This window comes from Mastigoproctus giganteus, chromosome 1 (assembly GCF_048544385.1).
Source record: "Mastigoproctus giganteus isolate SK-2022 chromosome 1, ASM4854438v1, whole genome shotgun sequence".
NCBI lineage: Eukaryota > Metazoa > Arthropoda > Arachnida > Uropygi > Thelyphonidae > Mastigoproctus > Mastigoproctus giganteus.
Window position 1 is genome coordinate 95,948,462 of NC_143575.1, and position 21,905 is coordinate 95,970,366.

The 21,905-nt window shown below is 37.7% G+C and overlaps 1 protein-coding gene across 4 annotated transcripts in view; it reads right to left on the reverse strand.

Moving 5' to 3' along the window:
* Positions 1 to 1,274: 1,274 nt before the first annotated feature.
* LOC150091016 (PI-PLC X domain-containing protein 3-like) overlaps positions 1,275 to 21,905 on the reverse strand; it is a 32,605-nt gene continuing 11,974 nt past the window's right edge. Inside the window, exons 1-3 of one of the 4 annotated variants that reach the window (XM_090381177.1) lie at positions 13,612 to 13,938; positions 7,530 to 7,633; positions 1,275 to 2,497 (exon numbers count right to left, since the gene is read on the reverse strand). In XM_090381177.1, the coding sequence (XP_090237303.1) occupies positions 1,299 to 2,497; positions 7,530 to 7,633; positions 13,612 to 13,625 (1,317 nt within the window). In that variant the 5' untranslated portion in view covers positions 13,626 to 13,938 and the 3' untranslated portion in view covers positions 1,275 to 1,298. Of the gene's footprint in view, positions 2,498 to 7,529; positions 7,634 to 7,766; positions 7,825 to 11,848; positions 11,973 to 13,611; positions 13,939 to 21,905 lie in introns of those variants that run through there. The other 3 variants (XM_090381160.1, XM_090381168.1, XM_090381186.1) reach the window with 3 other exon arrangements.

Here is a 21,905-nt window from a genome sequence, read left to right on the forward strand (position 1 = left end):
GTGGTTTTCAAGTATAGAACTAGTTTTAAAGAAAAGCTGTTGATAGAAATGTGGGAACTTAAAAGGAAATAACTTCAGTCACTTTACAAGAGCTCTCTATTTATCACAAGAATATCGCTTGGCCTCGAAATACGCTTGGCACCCGGAGCCGAAATATATTGCTGATGTCTATGTTCCATGATTCAGCCAGTTTCTTAAATCTAAGTGGAGCAGGTCGGTTTTCATTAGGTTTACTGATATAAAATGACTCGCATTCAGTATTGTAGAGACATCTCCAACAAGGATGAGAGGGCAGACTACGGATTTTTGCGACATACATCAGAAGTAATGATTTTCTGCGCAGATGTAAGGGAGGTTCATGAGCTTCGATGTACAGGCTCTGAACCTCAGTCAGAGGGTTAAAAGCGATAAAAGATAAACGTCGTTCATGTCCAAAACGTGGACATTAGTTTAACAGCTAAAATAGTATCACAGTACTCACACATAGGAGTCGTCAGTCCTCAACTATAATGGGTGCATGCTTTGGAGGATTTTGAGGTGGAAACGTCGTAATTTTCTTTCACTTCTACATTGAACTTTATCTCTTCTCCAAACTCTGGTAGAAGGCAGTTTTTGCGATCGAGTGATGTTTCAATGCCCAGAATGGCAAATCTGTCTTTCTGTGAATTGAATGTCCAATTTCAGTTTAGATGCAAAATCCCCAGTCCATCACTAGTTGAGGTACAAAATTCGTCAAAGTCCTCTACATTGAACCATTACAAAAGAATGTAATGTCTTTCTGTGAATTGAATGTCCAATTTCAGTTTAGATGCAAAATCCCCAGTCCATCACTAGTTGAGGTACAAAATTCGTCAAAGTCCTCTACATTGAACCATTACAAAAGAAATGGACTTTTCAAGTTTTGCACCTAGACCCCTCATGTCGTCTATGACTCCAATTATTTCTTATAAGAGTCTGAAAATATATGACATTTAAACTAAAGCCCACCCAGACGAGTGAAAAGGGGAGAATTCTAAAGTTAATGTGAATTAATTTACATTAACTTGTGTGATTTCACATACATAATAATGAACTACTATTATTTCAAAGTGAATGTTAGGACTGCGTAACATCGACCAGAATTGTTTTTGTTAGGTTTAACTCCTGTAAGAAATACTAAGAGAAGAGATGCCTGAAGAAACAGTTATATTTTATCGCCTATAATAAGGATTCATTCAAACAGTAAAAGTTTATTTACATTAAAAATTAATGTACATAAATTGAACTTGCTGGTGTGAGCAGTACTCACGGTGACATGTTCAACTAGCTCTTTTGATGCTAGTTTCGATAGCAATACTAATGATATTATTTCCTAGGAAATAGTCCGTTGAAACAATATTCACACATTGGGACCACCTGTCTCTAAACCACTGAGTTATATTAGAATTCACATTTTGCGCCATTGTACGAAGTCCACCATATCTGTTAAATATAACACCAGAAGCTTTTGGAGTTAGCTGAGCCATAACAGACCACAGGTATTTTGCTCTCCGTAGACACACTCTACTAGCAAAAAACTCCTCCAGTTCATTCAATTTGTCTACATTCGCCCATAAATGCCTGACGCCTCGATTCAGTAATGGACTCTGACGCCGTTCGTCGTTGTCATAGCCAACATATAACCGTTTTCCACTTTCCCAAAGTTCATTGAGAGATGCGCTATAGCCCACGGATGAGGGGACCAAGAATTCTTGCAGTTCTCCTTCAATAATGCCAATAAGTTGTCGATGTCGTTCTTCTGCGTTTGACCCACTAAATCCTGTTTCAAATCGATGAAAATCCAAAATAACAATCTCTGAAGTGGACATCAAAAACTGCTTCACTTGATTGAGAACGGCTCTCACTGGCAATTCAGTTCTAAAATAACCGTGTGTTATCCAAAATCTCTCGCTGCTGTTGGGCACCCTCTGATATGCAACTCGAATGTCTAAGAATCGAATCCCATAAACAAGCTGGTTCCAAATGTCTTCATCTTGAGTCATTTGATAGCGTGTGAAGACATGGTCTTTTTGTGGGTCATAATGATCATAACTCCCAGAATTGTGTGTTCCAGGAATCATCAGCTCCGTTAAACTCATTCTTCCAATAACATCACGTAATTCATGCATCCAATTGGGCCTTGCTCTTATACATGAACTTGAAAGAAGTTGATGGTCATGGACATAAGCAACCCAGTAACCCAAACAGGAATCTGATAGATTTCCAAGTGGAAAAGATGGCCGATGATACTGAAATGATGTTCTAAAGTATCCATTAGAATGTTCGCTGGTTTTAACAAGGACGCGAGGATCAGAAATATCTCCTTCTGGATCGTGGGTGAAGAGACCTACCCATGACTTCTCGTCCTCGTTCATTCCCGTGGGAGCATTAAACCAATTCAGCTCTAACTGTCTTTCTACTGCATTGCCATTAGATCTGGATGCCAGAGAAGACACAGTCAGGAAAACTTTGGGTCTTCCTAAATGAAGATAAATATATTAAAATTAAATTCCAAGCATTTTAACAAATAAACCTTAAAAGTAAACTTCAATTACCTTAATTGGCGTATTTTGGGGGAAATTAAAATTATTTTGGCTGCCTTAACATGCACTGCTTTTTTTTTAACAATGTGTAATGTTTGGATAGATGGCGCGCGTGAAAATCAGTCTAATTTGTTGTACAGGAGATTGTGCATATCAGTATTGGTGAATGTTTGTGTTATTAGCGAAGAATGCTGACATTTAGATTAAATAAAAGCGGAAATAAGTCCTAAAAATATGAAAGTCTATGAATAAGGTAATTACGATTCCTGTGCTTCTGAAAATTTAAATGATATTGCAGCAATTTAAGTCTCTGTTAAATATATTTGGAAATACAAGATTTCAGTGCTTGTTTATTTATTATTATTTTTTTTTACTTTTTAAAATTCTTTTCTCCAGTTTTTCACTATAACAAGGCTGAAGTAATGAGACACGCAACCAATCTTCATAAGGTTTTATGAAGTGACAGTTCGCTCTAGCAATGTTGCATCTCTGAAAGTCTCCTTTAAGATCAGCTCAGTTAACCTTTAATGATAATACTATTTTTTTGTTGTTATTAATTTATTTAAAGATGTCCAGGGAAATTTTCGCATGCAGTAGAAATAATTTCGTTGAGGAACCAAATTTAAATAAAGAGTAATTACAATGATTAAATAAATATCTGCGTTTGGTCACGGGGAGTAATCTGACCCCTCGAAAGATCGACGCCAATTACCTACCGCAAAGTCCAACTGCTATCCACGGTTCTGCCTATTGTTTTTTTTTTTTTTTTTAATTGTGTCAGGGAGTAAAATGTGCCCCGTGGTAGTATACCTAGCACAATAATGCATCCAAAATTTATTTAATTTCGACTTCTGCGTTGGATTACCCCCATGCAGGCCTGTAATATTAGGAACTGAAATTGCCAAATCAAGAAACCATTACGACTTTATTAAATAATATAAAAATAAGTGCACTTCCCTCCAAATAACACAAACACCACCAAACATAATCACTTGATTGATTTGGATCGTGGTTTTTGTTCAAACTTCGTTAACCAAAATACGGTATGTTAATATGATAAAAACAAAAAGAGTGGAATATTAATAAACCAGTATCTAAACAATGGTAGGACAAAAGAATTTGGTCACCGAAGTTGCGTATGAATTGTACCTGCTTCTGTAGACTCGGAAAGAAAATACAAAAAGAAAATAACTTTAAAAAATAATAAAGGCAATGCGGTTTCTATAGTTTGATTGCGAAGTTCATAAGAACTGAAAACCGAATATGTATGCAATACCCCTCCACTTTGTTCGGTTAAATACGTCCCTCACGCAAAGTAGAAATATACATACTTAAAAAAAATTAAATTTGTTCGTTGTTTTATGGGTTTGTTTTTTTTTTTTTTCCTTCTGGCTCTTCGGTAACTTTCATTTAGTCATTTTTAAACTAAGCTGAAAGAAAACATCCTCAACAACCTGAATTCAAAACTTTCAGATATGTATTCCACTTTCGTGATTTCGATTCAATGATTCCATTCACCTTTGATAAAGCTTGACAATTTTCATTCGGGGGGCTCCTTTAACAACGACAGAAAAGGCAGTTATAATCTTAATGTTTCTCGTAATCTCAAACCTTAGCAATTAATTGATGAATGACTTTTCTGTGTATAACCCGGGATGATTACATGCAGTCACACATGTTTACAAGATAGCGTCAACAAAAATAATACTGCTATATTTTGTAGTACTACATGATGCGAACAAGCATCGTGTTGCTTTGGTCGGTTTTCTGGGCGAAAATCTCCAGTATTTAGTAAAAAACAAAAATAAAGTGAGCCTTTGCTAAGACCAAATAACTGAGCCATTTTATGAAAAAGCTCATTTATCGCTTCATTAGACTGTATTCAACCCAGACACTTTTATATCTAATGTGGGAGGACTGTGGTTTCAACCACTGTGCTACCGACGAGGACATTTGGCTAATTATTTGTATAAATTCCTCTGTACGAATTCATTTTAAATAGCATTTCCCCCCTCCATTCTGCCCAGGCAGAGTTGAACTCAAGTTCCAGGTGCCGCCATACCCCTCACCCACTTGTCCCCCTTCTAAGCAGGTTATGAGACAGTAAAACATTTGATAAAACTGCACTTATGTTTAAAAAGTAGCAAATTATCATCTCACGATCATACATAATTCTTATTGGAGATTTTAATCATTTAAAGTGCTTCGTTTGGAACATGAAATGCTATTGATTTGTTTGTCCGTTTTTCATGTTTTTAATAGGAAGTTAAATACTGTCCTACACAGAGTATAAACATTGTTTAAAATGGCAATGATCGATAACCTCCATTATATTTTCATTCAAAAATTATACATAATGCTTGAACAAACGATTTTAAAAATAATTTTATCCTTATGTTAATGAACTGATAGATGCTAAACTATTATATCATGTGATAGATTAAGTAATTTATTATGGAAACGATACAATTTTTAAGGGAATTGAACCACCTTAATGAATGCCAAACACTTCTTTTCCTTCTTCCGGCCTATTGTGGGGGGATGGAACGTTGTCTGTTGAGCAGTGGTACTGCAGATGGTACTATAATCAAATGATATTTGATTATTTACAATAAAATGTATTCTAATTATATTATACTCCTTTACATGTGCAATTAACGTTTAATTATTACACTTTTGCTTGTAATTTAGTTCATCTTCAATTAATAAAGATAGTTCTTGAAAAATTCATTGACTTACTCTCTAAATTAGAAGAGCTCCACACCCGGATCACGTTACATGACCTGATGTGGAGCCTCTTGGTCCGGTTGGACATGGTTCAATTCCCATAAAAGTATATCATTTCGATAATAAATTAATATACCACGTGATATCACAATGGAGCACCTATCACTTCATTAATAATAATGAACAATCGCGTAGAATCCCTCTATCAAGTACAGTAATTTTACCTTTCATTTCATTGATTTGTACCCATTCTTCATCCATAAATTCCATACAAACGAAATTGCAGTGATTTAACATGTTTACGTATTCTTTGAATAACAAATTCATTCATTAATTGGCGATGTTGTCAGAATGCGTTATTCTCATTTATTAATACTATTTGGAAGCTGAAAATATTTTTCAAAAACTTATGGAATGAAGAGGAAACGTCTGATTGGGGATTTTATTGAAATTGAAAAAAATTAATTTTGTAATCGAATTCCACCAAAATTACTCTTATATATCGCCACTGTTTTACAAATAACATAAATTAAATAACGGATGACCTACTTTTCACCATTATACCACTCAATGTGACATTCATTTCCTATTGTACTCCATTAACCTAGCAAACGGATGTTAAGCGAATAACCAAAGTAGGAATTCATATTTTCAATTACACTTTTCACCTTTTATTTAACTAATTTCAGGATAACCTGACTAATTTAAAACTGTAACTTGCGCACAGATAGTATTTACTGTTCTGCAGTTCCTTGTTTAATTGCACAGTTCATCGCAACCATTCCTGTTCTCTAGCTGTTCCCACAATTCGATTTGATTGTAAATACTCCTTATGTTCGTAATAGTTGTATCGTTTATGCTTTAACATTGTGGGTCAATTCAAATAATCCTTAGACATTAAATTTGATTGTTATTATAGTATATTTGGCTGCAGAACCATTCCAAAAATATTTCCCTCAAGCTTTTAATTGTTTGAATTTTTAAAACTTACGCTATAAGCTGATTTTACTGTCACCATATTAGCACTATATACTGATGCCTACTTGCGACATCTAGTGTCGAAAGTCGGTCCACTAGTTTATGAAATTTCGGTGAAATTTGATAAATTGCAGGAGAAACAAAATTTCTAAAGTATGCATATATAACAACCCAGTCTTATTTGGGAAAAAAAAATTTGAAAAATCTAAATTAAGCTTAGCAGATGTGAAAAAGTAACGAATCACGCTTGAACAATACTCGACGTGCGCCACCTTGTGCAACTTCATGATGTGTCAAAACATTTCATAAAACAAATTTCCGTTTAGTGGTGGTTGTTATTAATATTAGGCTTAACGACACAAGGGCTGCGAAGCCAAATTGTGTCTGTTCATGGTTTTTTTTACATGCAACATCCGTTTCGTGGTTAATCATTTTCCCGTGTTAGTTTACTTTCTAGAAGCAAGCGATTTATTTTATTTATAAAACTGTTGAAGTTAAAAATATATTTATAGTCAACTTCAACAGTTTCCTTCAACAGGCTTCACTGGCTCCAGTGGTTACTTGTAGGTTTGATTCGACCAATGTTCACGGGTCATACTTTTTGCCTTTATTACTAACAAGAGAATTTTATACCTTATTGCAAACTGACAGCGTTCAAGTGCCAGTCTGGAACAGTATTCGGAAAATAAAAAGTTAGCAAAGGAAGAAGAAAATAAGAAATAGTCCAAGAAAGAGATAAAAAAAAAAGCTGAGTCCTGGTGCCTACCAACGACTACGGAACTCGCGGAAAAGTGCATCAGCAGGGCAAGGATGAATACTTATTAGCAAATTTTAAACATGAAGTCTTAATGGATTGAGCTGAAAAAAATAAATTATCTAGTCAGAACAAATATTAGTTTTTATTAACTAAATATAACGAAACTTTGCAGTAGACAAATACCAGGCCAGGTGTGTCTGGAGGAAATGTTGAATTTCACAAGATTTCTAATCCAAAAAAAAAAAATTTAACTGGAAACAACAACAAATCACGCAATGACGTTACGGGAAAATGTTTTGAATATAGTATTCTCCCAATATTTGAGACTAGGCTACTGTTTAAAACCCTAGGGTGGGAAAAAACATTAGATATTCGAAAACTTTGTAAAGGCTTTAGGTTAAATTTTGGAAGAACAGATGGTCCGTGCCAGGATGCAGAACACTTTTCTCAAAGCTAACAACTTTCATTTAGCTAAAACTTAAGAAAGGTGTTCAACAAATAATTACCTGCATTTCTTCTGAAGCGTGGAAGAGAGAAGGCGTATTCACTCGTTAAAAGCAGCACAGCACAAATCAGGAAATTGGGAGCCATAGTTGCAGTACCTGCCGAGCTGAAAACAGAAATAACTAAGTTAATCTCACAATAACACCTGCTCGGTATAAAATCGATTCTCACTATCCCTCATTTGTCTTATATTATTAATTCTTCCACCCATTTCATTATCAAATACATAAAGATAGTACCTTGCTGATATCGTTGTTAACCACCTGTGCATTCTCTCACGAACAGGGAAATTTGATACCCTTCATAAACACAGTATATAAACATCGAATAGTTCTGCCGGTAACATTCATGAAATTATTTTTAAATAGATTAATAATAAACCTTGCAGTAAAGATTCTGGCATTCCCACTGAAGAGGGGAGAAAGATGACATTAAAAAACTCTCCAGATAAACTTTGCTGTTGTTGCTAAAAATATTTCCAACCATAATTTTTTTTAAATATTATAATTTCATATTCTTTTATTGCTTGAATTTGATGTCTTGAATTATTAAACACCTTTTCAGTTGGTGTTATATCCTTGTAAAAGTGATTAACTGCAACTTTCTTCCATCTTACCTTCACCTGTTATTTCTCCATCTAAAGGCAAAACTGATCAACAAATATCTTGCGCTTTTTAAGCTCGAACATTTGGTGATTATGATAAATTTCCGCTTATCATAAGTACCTATTTTGGATTTTCCACAGAAAGAGATTAAAATTTTGGTGTATTTTATTTGGTGTACAAGAAATTCGCTCGTTATTTATATCTGCGCGCCAGATTTAACTAGTGCTTTTTTTATACTTGATGCCATAACTGGTTTTCCCTCGTATAATGACGATTTCTCGGATTTCCCATATTCTGGGCAACATTATGCAGTTTGCTGCCGAAACATCATTAGGCGATCTGAACCGGGTACCCTCACTCGGTTCACTTTCTTTCCCTTCCCTTGGCAGGGGATGGTTACTCTGTACCCTCCCCCCTGCCATCCCCTATCTTCACCTGGTGAGGCATGGGCCTGCCCCACCGACTTTTGGGGTTATCTTCACTATTGACTCCATATTTCTGTCTTTCACCCCCCAGTCTTCAGTCTCCCTTCCCTCTCTAGCTATCTTGCGACTAGCGTTTGACCCTTGCCAAAACTACACAAGCCCCACACAAAAATTTAAAAAAAAAAAAAAAAATAATAATAATAATAATAATAATAATAAAAAATAAACTATAACCCGTATAACTTATATCTCTTTCGGTCTGACCCAATTTCTAGCGTTTCTCCTCCCCCCTCCACTTTTTTTTTTTTTTTTTTTTTTTTTTTTTAGGTCCTAGCCACTGAAATCTCAGGAAATTAGGTGGCAGGACCTGCCAGAGTAAATAGTAAATTTCTAAAATACTGGTGTACCTGGTCTGCCTCCACGAGGTATAGTGTGGGCAACGGTGGGTCTCATTTGAGACCCAACGGCTAAAAGACCAGATGAACAACGGTACAAAACATTACACACTACAATATCCATACACTTTTAAACCTCTGGCCTCTACAGTGTTCTGTATCACACCACAATGTATATTACGCGGAGATGGGGGAAACCCCTGGTGCCGTTAGACCCTAAAAACACTATACACTATACACTATACACTATATTCTGAGCAATCGTCAGTAGGAAACGATGATTGCTCGTCACTTCCTGATGAATTGTTCATCTGCCTTCGATTCATGCCCTATTGTCCTTAACCTATACCGAAATTAATGCAAAAGTCCATTAAATGCCAAGTGTATCTCGAAACCTTGCATTAGATTAACAATCTGTTTGTTTTGTAAAATATCGTTCCTCTGTTGAAAACGTTAAGACAACTCAAGCTGTTACACTCGAAATTTCAAAGGCATTTAATAGAATTTCTGCGTAAAAACCAGAGCAACAGTCCACCTTATGATCTCTTCTCCGAGTTTTTCTCCTTAGAGTGCTTTCTGCGATGTCATGGAGAGCTGACCGACACTCCCTTATAAAACTATAATCCGGTCCAGAGTAGACTATGGTGCACCCGTATATGACTCGGATAGAAAATCAGCATTACAGTCCCTAAATGCCATTCAACACAATGCACTTAGAACAGCTCTAAGTGCCTTCCGAACGTCGCCAGTCCAGAGTCTTTATATTGATGCACGTGAACCTCCATTATCATTTTGGAGACAGATGCTGTTGTTGTTATTTGGTTTTTAGGAGCATTAGCAACTAAGGCCATATTGCTCCGAGGATATGCGGTGGTCATTCCATGACCTTTCCGCATCCTTCGTATTTGGTGGTCACGGGCTCGAACCCCGGTCTAATCAAGAAGCGTGTGCTTCTTGATTAGACCGGGGCCCACCTGGCTACGGAGGCGCCAGACAGATGCTGCTGCTTATGTACGCAACCAAACTTCGGAGTATGCCCTCACATCCCATCTGGCCTTACATGTTTACTCCGTCTTTCCAAAATTTCTACAGAAATAAAACTTCTGGAATCAGATTGAAAGATGTTGAGAATTGAAGTGTCCCACTAGACAATATCCACCCAGACACCGGAGAAATGGAGTCTCCATGGTCCACTTTCAAACCTTTGTGATGATTTTTTTCGGAAGTGGGGAAAACATACGTTGAACAATCAAAATATACAGCAGCAACATTCAACTCATGCATCAGCAAACACACACTGTCTGCAAATATATACTGATGGATCCAAATCTGATACAGATGTAGGGCTGCAGTAGTTCTTCCCACTTGTTGTTGTTGTTGTTCTGGAGGCTTAGTAGCACATAAGCTGCTAAGGTTATAATGTGCCTATTCACTTATTCCCACTTGTGCTATCTCTGAAAAACTTTTCCCAAGTTCCAGTATTTACACCGCTGAACTCCATGCAATAAAAATGGGTATCGAACAGGTCAACAACAGGTCTAATGAGGAGATAATAATCTATACCGATTCCTTGAGTGCAGTGACTTCTTTACATAAAAGTCAGAACTCTCATCCTATTTTGAAAGAAATCAGAGCACAGTTAATTAATCTCACAGAACATAACACAAAGGTAAGGTTCTGCTGGATTCCTGGGCATGCTGGAATCCAGGGAAACGAGAAAGCAGATCAAGCAGCAAAACATCCAGTCAACCCCGTGTCTTCTTTTGCCTCGATTCCTTATATGGACTGCAAACACATGGTCAAACAGTTATGTATTGACCAATGGGCATCAGTATGGTAGCAACAAACTCATAATAAACTCTTCCAAATAAAGAAAAAGCCACAATACTGGAAATCTAGTTCACGATTAAGCAGACGAGAAGAGGTTGTCCTTGCAAGGACACGTATTGGGCATTCCCATCTCACCCACCTCCACTTGTTGACAGGTAATGAACCTCCTCACTGCCGTCATTGTCCCTCCCTACTTTCGAGGACGATAAACATATCGTCCTCGAAAGTCCCCAAAATCAGGCTGCTCGTTTGACAAATTTTAAATCAGCTTTAACCCAAAACAATCCATTAGAGATGATCCATATTCTCAGCGTTGACACAAATCTGTCGGACGTATTTAATTTTTTTAAAAGAAACTCATTTATATGAACTTATATGACATATGAAAAAAAAATTCAATTGCAGAATTACTGAGACAGGCATAATTTGGCCTTAGTTTCCCTTGTGCGGATAAACATCCATTAAAACCAACCAACCGAATTTTTCAATTGGGTGATTGATGTTTTCTCTTTGAATACTGATGTTTGGTATTCATGTTTGGTATCATCAAATAAGCAACAGTGACATCAAGAATCTGATCCACAACCTTATGTTTACTCTATTATTAGTTGTTTGTTTGTTTTATTAATGTTAAATCAAAATATCAGTAATCATATTCAGTAAACCTGAACATAAAAGTATTCATGTGACCCACAATTTACAGTATACATAGCAGACCAAAGGAATAATACTGTATTCTACCCTAAGAAAGTACATATAATGCTATTTGTTTAACGTGGTTCCACCGCATTATAGATGAACATAGTGCATTTCTCCTTTGAATTCTGTTTCACCACGATCAGAGAACTCTTTAAACATAAAATCAGAATACAGAGTAGTGTTTTATGCAAAACAAAGAATTAAAATTAGGGAATATTTCCTGTATAAAATGTAGCAGATTTCAAATATGAAAAACTTGAATTGGCAATTTAGTATTCAACATTAAACAATGTACCTTAAGGATGTCATTTAATAACGTTCAACTAGATCGGTGCATAAAAAACAAGCAGCTGCATTTATTCCTTACCGAGAGAGCATGAAATACATCCAGGAAAATAATATCTTAGTCATCGTCCAAATCCAGTAATTGTGACACACAATCTGTTTAACTGCAGAATGAATCGGGCGAATGAGTAACTCCATTACAAATCGATCTAAACACGTACAAAGCAATTTTAGCGACTATTGTAGCCTTGAGAAACACGTTTCTTAGTAGTTCCAACGATTGTGAAAGACGTGACAACCTTCACTATTCAGTGCCTACCACTATACTGTGGATACTAAATTAAATCCGTTTTAAAATTTATTCCATATTTTATTGAAATCTTTAATTCACGGACTAGGAAACCAGTGAAATGCATACGCTAATCATCAATGAAACTGTTTCCGAGACCAGGTTGCATTTCGATTTAACAGAATCGATTAACAAGGCGAAACCACTTTTGTAGAGTAATATGTATGACCACATTGACCCTCTAGGGTCAAAGTGGTCATACATATTACTAGGGATAGTCTCTCTCTTTTTTAGACTATCTAGGGATAGTCTCTCTCTTTTTTCTAAGTACCTCTGCCAACTTCTGAATGCCTTGGTGAAGAAGCTTTGTGGTTGTCCGAAGCAGAATCGCACGACTTTGACTTTGTCGTTATTTTAAATTTTTTACTGCTTAAAAACTGTTTTAAATGGCTTGAAGAAATCGAAATTAGAAGGTGCGTCACTAAAAGTCCTACTGGGGCTGAGGAAATATTTGGCATTTTAGTATTCATTGTCTTTGAGGCTGTGTGAGGCCTCTCATCGTCTTGGTTGAGGCATTTTCATTTTTCATTTATTGAGTAAAGCGGCCCCTAGCCAAAAAAAAATCTGGCAAATCCGCCATACATATAGAAATATAGTACAGTATACAATTATTTATAATACAAATTTCACTTTCACATTACAAATCAACTGTACTGTGCAATGGTCATCCCCTCAGCTACAGCACAACAATCTGGCAAGTAGGCTACATCAGAAACCGATGAAGGGACACTGTCCACAAATGAGCACAAGCATCACATCCTAGGTACTGATCATCGCCGGTATTCTCCGAAAGACAGAGTTCAACGAACAGCCATCTACCAGCAGCCAGAGAGTTCAACCGAAGTTACTCATTAACCAGCAAAACCAAGCTGGAAGAAGGTGTTATTGCAGGATCAAATTCAAGAAAAACAAGTAAGGCTTCTTGCCAAACTGCGTTGGCAGAAGCAGAAGCAGATATATTTCGACTGCTGACCTCAATGGTTTGTCAACATTATTAGCCTTATTCTTCGCTAACTTGCAATAGTACCCACTTTAATAGCCTTCTGCCCCAAGAAAAATCAACAAAAGTGGCACCTTTTGCATCCCAATTTTAGTCTTGGAGTGTTTTGGTATTGGTCATCCCTCCACATGGTGATGTCACCATAACTGCTTCGCATCTCCATTTCTTAATGAAATAATTTATCTTTAATACTTGACTCAGCTTCGTATTTTATCAGCGTTTGACCACTGCTGTGAAAAATGTGATATTAAAAATAGGAAATTTTTTTTAACTCTAATTCAGTGCGTTAAATTGCATTATCTGGTGAAGTTGCCATCCGATAATGAAATTTAACACTTAATTGCTTTCAATATATTAAAAAGGTGGTTAAAAATATTAAATGATGCATTGAACTTCGAATGCTTGCAAAAGTACATACTTGCTTAAATATATTTGATTATTTTCAAGGATTGCACAAACTACACAACCGACTATTTTAATTAATAAATATAATTACCTGATCAAACCCATTCCGCAGCTCGTGTAATCTTAGCTCCTGCTTCAAACATCTTTGAAATTAGACACAATGAAAAGTTAAGATATTCACAAAAAAATGACGCACCCGCATGTAAGAGAAGCCATGAGAGACCACCTATAAACTGTCGTTTACAGCCACTCATGCACTGTCACGTCTACGCACCAGTGCCCAAGTAGCAGTTACTAGGGCGTATTGAGGCGCTTCCAGGAGAGGAAAGGTTTTTCACGAAAGGAAGGCAGACGAAAACATTGGAACTGTGAATAACGTTTACGCAGTCCTCTTATTAACCGAGTCAACTGAAACCTCACAGATGTTCGCTGCTGGCCGAGGTGAATGAATACTGGCTAGGAAACCGAAGAGAAAATCAATATTCCTTCATTTTGACGTGCACGATATCTTTAGAATTGAATGTACTGCTCTTAATGGTGGCCACACTTCTATATTGAACTGCACGTGACGAGGCGATTTTATATAGGTTTATGTTCAACGAATGCTTTTATAAAACAGGTTATTCGTTTATGTTTATCCTCAAAAGTCGGTTTATAGATAAATGTGTATAGTATGAGTCGGTTAGAAAAGCAGCTACAACATCCGGAAAGGCTTAAGTTACAGTATTCTGCAACTACCCTCCCTCCCCCAATGAATGGTTCGTTTTTATTAGCATCTTTTCATATCTCATCGTCTTCCTCTCCTTAGTTTTGTAATATTAGAGGAAACGCTTTGTCATATCAGTACTTTGTCAAAACTGTAAACAACACCAACTCCCCCATTTTGAATCCAAACATTCTTAATTTTTATTCCAAAGAAGACCCATTAATTTCATCGAGATGTTTACTATTTTTCTCCCCACCTCCATAAAGGTCCTTCATTATGTTTGAAAAATTCGCTTTTCTAAAGCAAGTTTCTTTTCAATATTTCCCATGTAATTTGGTTTTTAAATTAGTTTTGACGCTTCACTCTCTTCCGCTGTACCTTTCTGTTTTCCTATTGATCGCTGTTGCATCCGTCGGCAGGAAGGATGGAATTATTGGCGGCCTGCCAATAATCACATTGGTAGATTAGCAAAAGATAACAAAACAGGATACTTGAAATATCAAACAGGACAAAGGTTACTTTAATAAGTTAAATAAATTATTACGCTTCACTTCGGCCTATGGTGCCCTCCATAGTCTCAAAAAACAAGTTTGAAATCCTTATAGGTAGAATCTGATTGTAGATTACAAGCGGATGCTGTCCACTTCACCCACAAGCCGCTGCTCTGGCTGGTAAAGGATGTTTTAAAGCCGGATGTGGCGTCATGTACGTGACATTTTTAGGGGGAAAACTTTTTTCTTTCAAGGTCATACTGTAGTGGCATGTCCACATTTGATTTTATTTGATTTATACTTCACTGGTGCAAGAGCGACTGAGGCTATAACGCACCACAACCACTGGAATGAGGAAAAGTGGTCTCACTGGCAGTGTATCCTTAGTTCTGGCTCTTTTTACAAGCGTTATCAGAATCAAGTGCTCGAACAGGTGTGACCTTTTTGAGGCTCCTGAAGAAGAGGATTTAAATTACTCTTAAGTAAAATAAAAAAAATAATTCTGATGCCTTACGTACCTCTCTCACCACGGAAGTCTACGAGAAGACGCTCACTCGCGAACTAGCAGCTACTGTGTATGCGAATGGGAGGCCAAGTTCGCTTATAGCATCATACCCACATTTCCCGCATTTCCAATAAGTCTTGACTTTGTCCAATAAGTCTTGACCAAAGGGAAGGAGACATTTGAATACAATTGACTCTAGTAGTAAGAACCACCAGCTGATTGATTCCAACAGAACCTATCTGGGACTACTAGCTTGTCGAAGCAGGGGCAAAAGGGTGTATTAGGATTGGGTCCTTCACCCAAGGATATCCCTTTGGAAGCTTTTTCGAGTTGCGGCCCACGGCTGAACTCGCCGGATTCCAATAATGAACCAAGGTATGGATTGAATCCCAGTGATGCTAATCTGAAAGCGTGCAGGTGTCCATGTCGAGGGGTCACATCCAGAGTGTCTGCCGATGAATATTGTTGTTTTAAAATCTCTTGAAGTTCATTAACTTTTCACATAGATTTAAGAAAAGTCTATGTAATATTGTAAGCTGAAAATTTCATATCACTTTAAATAAAATTTTCTTTTCATACTTCAGGGCTATTTCATGGGGGTAGAGGATTCTGTATGCAAATAAGCATGTGTTTTGGTTTTTATGGTGCATGGGCGAATAAGGCCATTATGCGCCAAGTCCAGCGTGTGTTTAGCATGGCCTATCTTTATTAGTATTGCTGGAGAAAGAGTATTCTCGTAGCGTGTAATTAGAAGTCGCATGAATGAGAAAATTGCTAACCAATCTCCATCGAATGGAACGAAAGAAAAAGCATCGTTTCTTAATTAACAATTAAACACCGAATAATCGATACGCGTATTTTGAGCGCAAGTAGCAAACTCGTAGACTGAAGAGAATATCTGAAGACCACAGCCTACTTCAGCCTTAAAAGAATTCTGATGGAATCTAAATACAGATTCAGATTTTCCCTACCTCAACTTCTAGAATAAATAAGACAGAATAAAATATAGTAGTTCCAGATGTAATACAAGTGTAATACTCATAAGTGAACCAATAATAATATAATATGTAATAACAGCTTATGGAAATCATTATTCAATCTGAAATCAGGAAGAATAAAAAGCGTTAAACCACGGTCTTTTAACATATGGTAAATAATTGTTTCTTGTAATTTTGTAAACAACTCGCGTTTCCTTTTTGTGTTTATTCCAATCAGTCCTTTTTCGGACATCTATTTCACAATTATCTCTTCTCAATTTAATCCACGTGGCAAATCCTTCAGAGTTTAGTTCACTTAACCCTTTTAAAGCGTTAAATGCATCGGACCACCTCCCAAATGTGTGATTTCAAAACACTGATCAACAGAACTCAAGTTTCGATTGATGAAAATACCCGTTTATTGCCCTGTTCACTGTATAATCTTGAATATCGCATACGAAGCCGGTATTTCGTATGGTACGTGCACCTTGATTCGTTGGAAAGAAATAAAATTTCGGAACTTTATTTCAAACATTGTTTCTTTGCATCTCTCTCCGAAAGGTGAAGTAAGTAGAAGTTGCTCCTTATAAATGCATCCACTTGATAAAACAGTAATGCTGTTGGTTTGTTGTGAAGTTCCACAAATACTATACGAAGAAAAACTTTTCTGCCTCTAATCAGGAATAACGGTAAGCGTTCTGATGTAACAAAAGCCTAAAAATCTACAAGGAAATTGTCACCAGAAAAATGCTAATCTTCTAAAAATCTCCAGTTGTTTCCAACTTCGTTCAGACTTTAAAGTGGGAACATTATAACCCAATAATCCAGATATAACCCAACAACCGAAATAACATTAGTCTTCATAAGTAAGGCTCCTTTCGATTTGAATTGCCAAATTGACAAACAGAACTGCTTAGTATGGGCCTAACAAATCCTATAGTTGCCCATAAAGTCAAATGCTGTGTTGGGACATGGTGTTTTCCCCAGGCTGTGAATGAAAGGTCACACAGCAGTATATGATACATCCAAGGTGGGATTGTATGACAGGCTCTATCTTACTAAGGTCAGTTTGACAGTCAGTCTGTAGTGCGCAAAGACGTATACCGGTTGATGGGTTTATAGATGGATAAGATCTATAAAGGTTTTTCCATTTAGGGGAGAAAGTCCATTCCAAGTGGGGTGATTTGGATGCCCTTTGAATTTTGCTGCATAATTTAATAAAAGCATTTGTCTGCGTAGCTGCAAGGGTGTTTCATGCGCTTCAGCGTATAGGCTCTGAACCGGTGATGTGCGTTATGCCCCCAATGCAAGACGAAGAGCACGTGGTGTACAGGATCAAGCCAACGTAAGGTGCTTGGTCTAGCATAGCTATAGCTTACTGAACCGTAGTCCAGATGTGACCGTATTAATGCGTAGTACAGATGTATTAGTGTGTAACGGTCAGCTCCCCATGTTGTGCCAAATAAAACTCTTAAGATGTTAAGCCCTTTAAGACAGGAAATTCGGAGCGATTTTATATGTTCAAGGAAGGTGAATTTTTGGTCAAATATCACAAACCAAGAAAGAGGACATTGGAGACAACTGGCGTGACTTGATTTGCTAGTCAAAGTTCTGGATGTGGATGTAGATTACGCTTCCTGCAGAAGTGCATTCCAATCGTTCGTTTTTTGGTGCGAGAGACGAAAGCCATTGTTTTGGGATCATTTAGCTATTTTTTGATGGCACATTGCAACTGTCTTTATGTCATTCGCATGGCAGGCGATACTGAAGTCATCAGCGTACAGGGTAGTAGATATTGTTTGTGATAGTTCATGTGTTATTGAATTCATTATTATATTAAAGAGAGTGGCACTTAGCACTGACCCTTGTGGTACTCCTTCTTCCTGGATAAATTTTGAGGATAATTGATTGTGAGCAGTGGTGTAAGAAATTTCTGATAAATTGTGGTAGGTATCCGCGTAATCCCAGATCATATAGATTTCTCATTATACCATATCTCTAAGCAGTGTCAAAGGCTTTTTCAGTGTCAAAGAGAACCATGGCAAGATGTTCCTTCCGTATGGAGGAATCACGAATGTTTATTTCTGTTTTAATCAAAAGATCGACAGTGGTTCTCCCTACACGGAAGCCACACTGCACTGGATTTATAAGGTCATTTCGAGCTAGAAATCAGGATAGCCGGGCGTTGACCATTTTTTCCGTGACCTTGCACTACAGCTGGTGAGTGCAATTGGTCGATAGTGTTGCGGATTTTTAGGGTATTTTCCTGGTTTCGGAAATGCCAAAACGTAAGCATGCCGCCATTTGTTAGGGAAAGTGTTTTCTTTGAATATTCTGTTATATATATATATATTATAACCTTCCCCGATGTGCTGCCACCACGTAGGTAATGTATTATTGTCCAGGACGACTAGACAGATCTCAGCTTCATCATTTTGTCCAGAATAACCAATGGTCCCAGGCCAAACTGCAAGCAATTAAAAACAGCCCCAGCCAGCCTCCGCCAAATTTCATTATCGGAATGATAAGTCCTGCGGGTAGCTTTCGCCGAGCATCCACAGCACCAAAGCACAATCTTCAGATTAGAAGACCCTGTACCGCGATAAACAGTCACTTCAAAGTACCCCTTTCCATTAGTCCAATAACGGCGAACCCCAGACCAAGCTAGACGGCTTCTGGCAATAGTCGTGGTAACACGTGTCATAGAGTTTCTGCACACTGTACTAGTGCTGAAATATATCCCAGTCGTCTCACTGAGGCCTAGGTATGCTGCGACAACGTCGACCTGTGTTCCGAAAGTACGCAAGTTGACGTCGCTGCTTCGAAGGTTTTCCGGGTCCTTTCGCGAAGCCTACTTTCATTTGAAGATCATTACCAATCGTCATCTAGAGACCTTCACTGACGTTCAAATGTCACGTACCGGCCAGTTGCTTATGTGGCACCTTATTATAATTCAGTGCTGAAAATCTCTCAACTCCGTACATCTTAACCCCTTAAATCTCTTAACTGCAACATCTTCCATTCGCAATCATACATATATTACTACCTCCTCCAAGGCCTTAGAGGGTATGACAAGTAGTGCTGTTGTTGTTGTTGTTATTTAGCTTAACGACACAAGGGCTACTGAGGCCAAATTGTGTCTGTTCATAGTTTATTTAGTCGAAATATAGCACTGTTGGTGTTAAATTAAATACTCCTATATAGTCCAATACGTTTTAAAAATATTACAAGTTCATTTATGTTTGCTTCATTTCCCAGGATATGAGTTAAATCATGTGAGAGGTTCAACCTAGAGACTGACTGAAAAGTGTTTGACCGTATGGTTGAATATAGGGGACAATCGAAGAGGAAATGCCTAACAGTAAGTTGACTGTCACAGGATGAACACTGGGGTGGATCTTCTCCCAGTAGCAGGAACAGATGAGTATGATGAGTGTGTCCAATTCTGAGTCTTGCCAGTACTACTTCCTCTCGTCTGTTTTGTCGAAAGCCTGAGAGCCACAGCTTTGGTTCTTGCTTTATCTGGTAAAGTTTATTGTTGGTGTTACTTTTCCAGATCTGTGACCAATTTTCGTAACTTGCTTTGCGAATAACAGGCTTATAATCAGTGTAAGGAACCTGAAGATGTTCTGATCCAGCTGGATGAGGATTTTTAGCTGCAAGATCCGCACTTTCATTTCCCGGAATACCAGAATGGCCAGGGATCCAGCAAAAACTGATTGATTGATTAGACACACTGCAGGAAAATAGCTGAGAATGAATGTGTTTCAAGGTCGGATGAGAAGATGAAAAATTCTTCCTTATGGCAGAAACAGCACTGAGCGAGTCAGTGTAAATTATGACAGGTGAGATGGAAAGTTCAATAATTTTACTGAGTGCTAATTTGATGGCATATAATTCGGCTGTGAAGACGCTGCAGACTAATGGTAGTGAAGCTGTAACCGTTAGAGAAGGAAAAACTGCAGCTGCACCAACCGCAGTAGCTGTTTTGGATCCGTCAGTATAGACTTTACAGGCATGGGAGTTCAGAGTAGTGTGAGCTAAGTGCAACTGCCTGATATTAAAGGAAGGTACAGTATTCTTTCCCCACTCCAAAAAATGTGTATCGTGGGAGGAAGAAACGTATGTCCAAGGTGGAACAGGAGCAGTTGTGTTCTGAAAAATATCGCTTAAATTGATATTCCAACTCTGAGAAAGCTCTTTAATCCTTAGTGAAGCAGGTCTGTTTTCATTTGGCTTGCTGTCATATATCAAATCCCACCGAGTATTATAAAGATACTCCCAACTGGGGTGAGATGGAAGACTCTGGATCTTAGCAGCATAGTGGAGCAATAATGATTTCCTACGAAGATGTAATGGAGGATCGTGTGCTTCGATATAGAGACTCTGGATTGGAGAAGTCTTAAAAGCGCCCAACGCAGTCCTGAGAGCACTGTGCTGGACAATATTTAGACGTTGTAAAGTAGTGCTCCTGGCAGAGTCATACACCGGACAACAATAATCTAGCCGTGACCGGATTAAAGTTCTATAAAGGTGCAATAGTGTATACCGATCAGCGCCCCATGACATAGCCGAGACTGATCGCAGTATATTCAGATGCTTTAGACATGTATTTCTTAAATGAGAGATGTGAGCTTGAAAATTCAGCTTGCTATCTAATATCACTCCAAGGAATTTAATGGTACTTACAAGCGGGATTGGAATATTGTTTATTTGTAATTCCGGATCGGGATGGAGAGTTCGTTTCTTGCAAAAGTGGGTGAGAGTGCATTTCTTTTCTGATAGTTTGTAGCCATTCCGTGAAGTCCACGATTGTATTTTGGTAATAGCAAGTTGGAGCTGCCGTTCGATGGTGTTCATACTTTGAGATCGACAAGAAATTGTAAGGTCATCTGCGTACATGTAAGTTTCAACAGTTTTTGGGATGTCTCGTGTTATGCTGCTAACTCGGATTGAAAATAGTGTTGGACTAAGTATCGATCCCTGCGGGACTCCTTCTTCCTGAATGTGAGATGCAGAGAGTACATTTTTATATCGGACCTGAAAAGAACGCAATTGCAGAAAATTTTGAATTATTTTCGGCAAATGGCCCCTAAGCCCCAAGTGGTAAAGGTCCATAATAATCCCATGACGCCATGTAGTGTCAAATGCCTTTTCAAGATCTAGGTTGACCATGACAAGATGTTGTTTCATGACAAAGGCATTGCGGATATGAGATTCGGCTTTGATAAGCACGTCCAGCGTCGATCTATTCTTCCGAAAGCCATACTGATGATCTTGAAGGAGATTTTGTGACTCCAGGATGTAAGTAAGCCTAGTGTGAACCATTCTTTCGAAAACTTTACCCAGGCAGCTCGTAAGAGATATTGGCCTATAGTTTTCAACACAGGAATGATCTTTTCCTGGTTTTGGTAAAGCAATAATGAAAGAATGACGCCAGGAGGAAGGATAGGCATTTTCGGAGAATATCCGATTATAAAAGATTAACATGGTACTCAAATCTTCTTGAATTAAATGCTTCAGCATAACATAATGAACTCCATCTGGGCCTGCAGCACTGTTTGAAGATCTGTTTAACGATTCTTGAAGTTCTATGAATGTAAAGGGTTGGTTGTACGGGAAAGAACGGTTCGTGAAAAAGTTGATTTTATATCGTTCTGCACTAGTTTTGATGTTCTGAAATGTGGACCCATAGGAGGCAGAAGC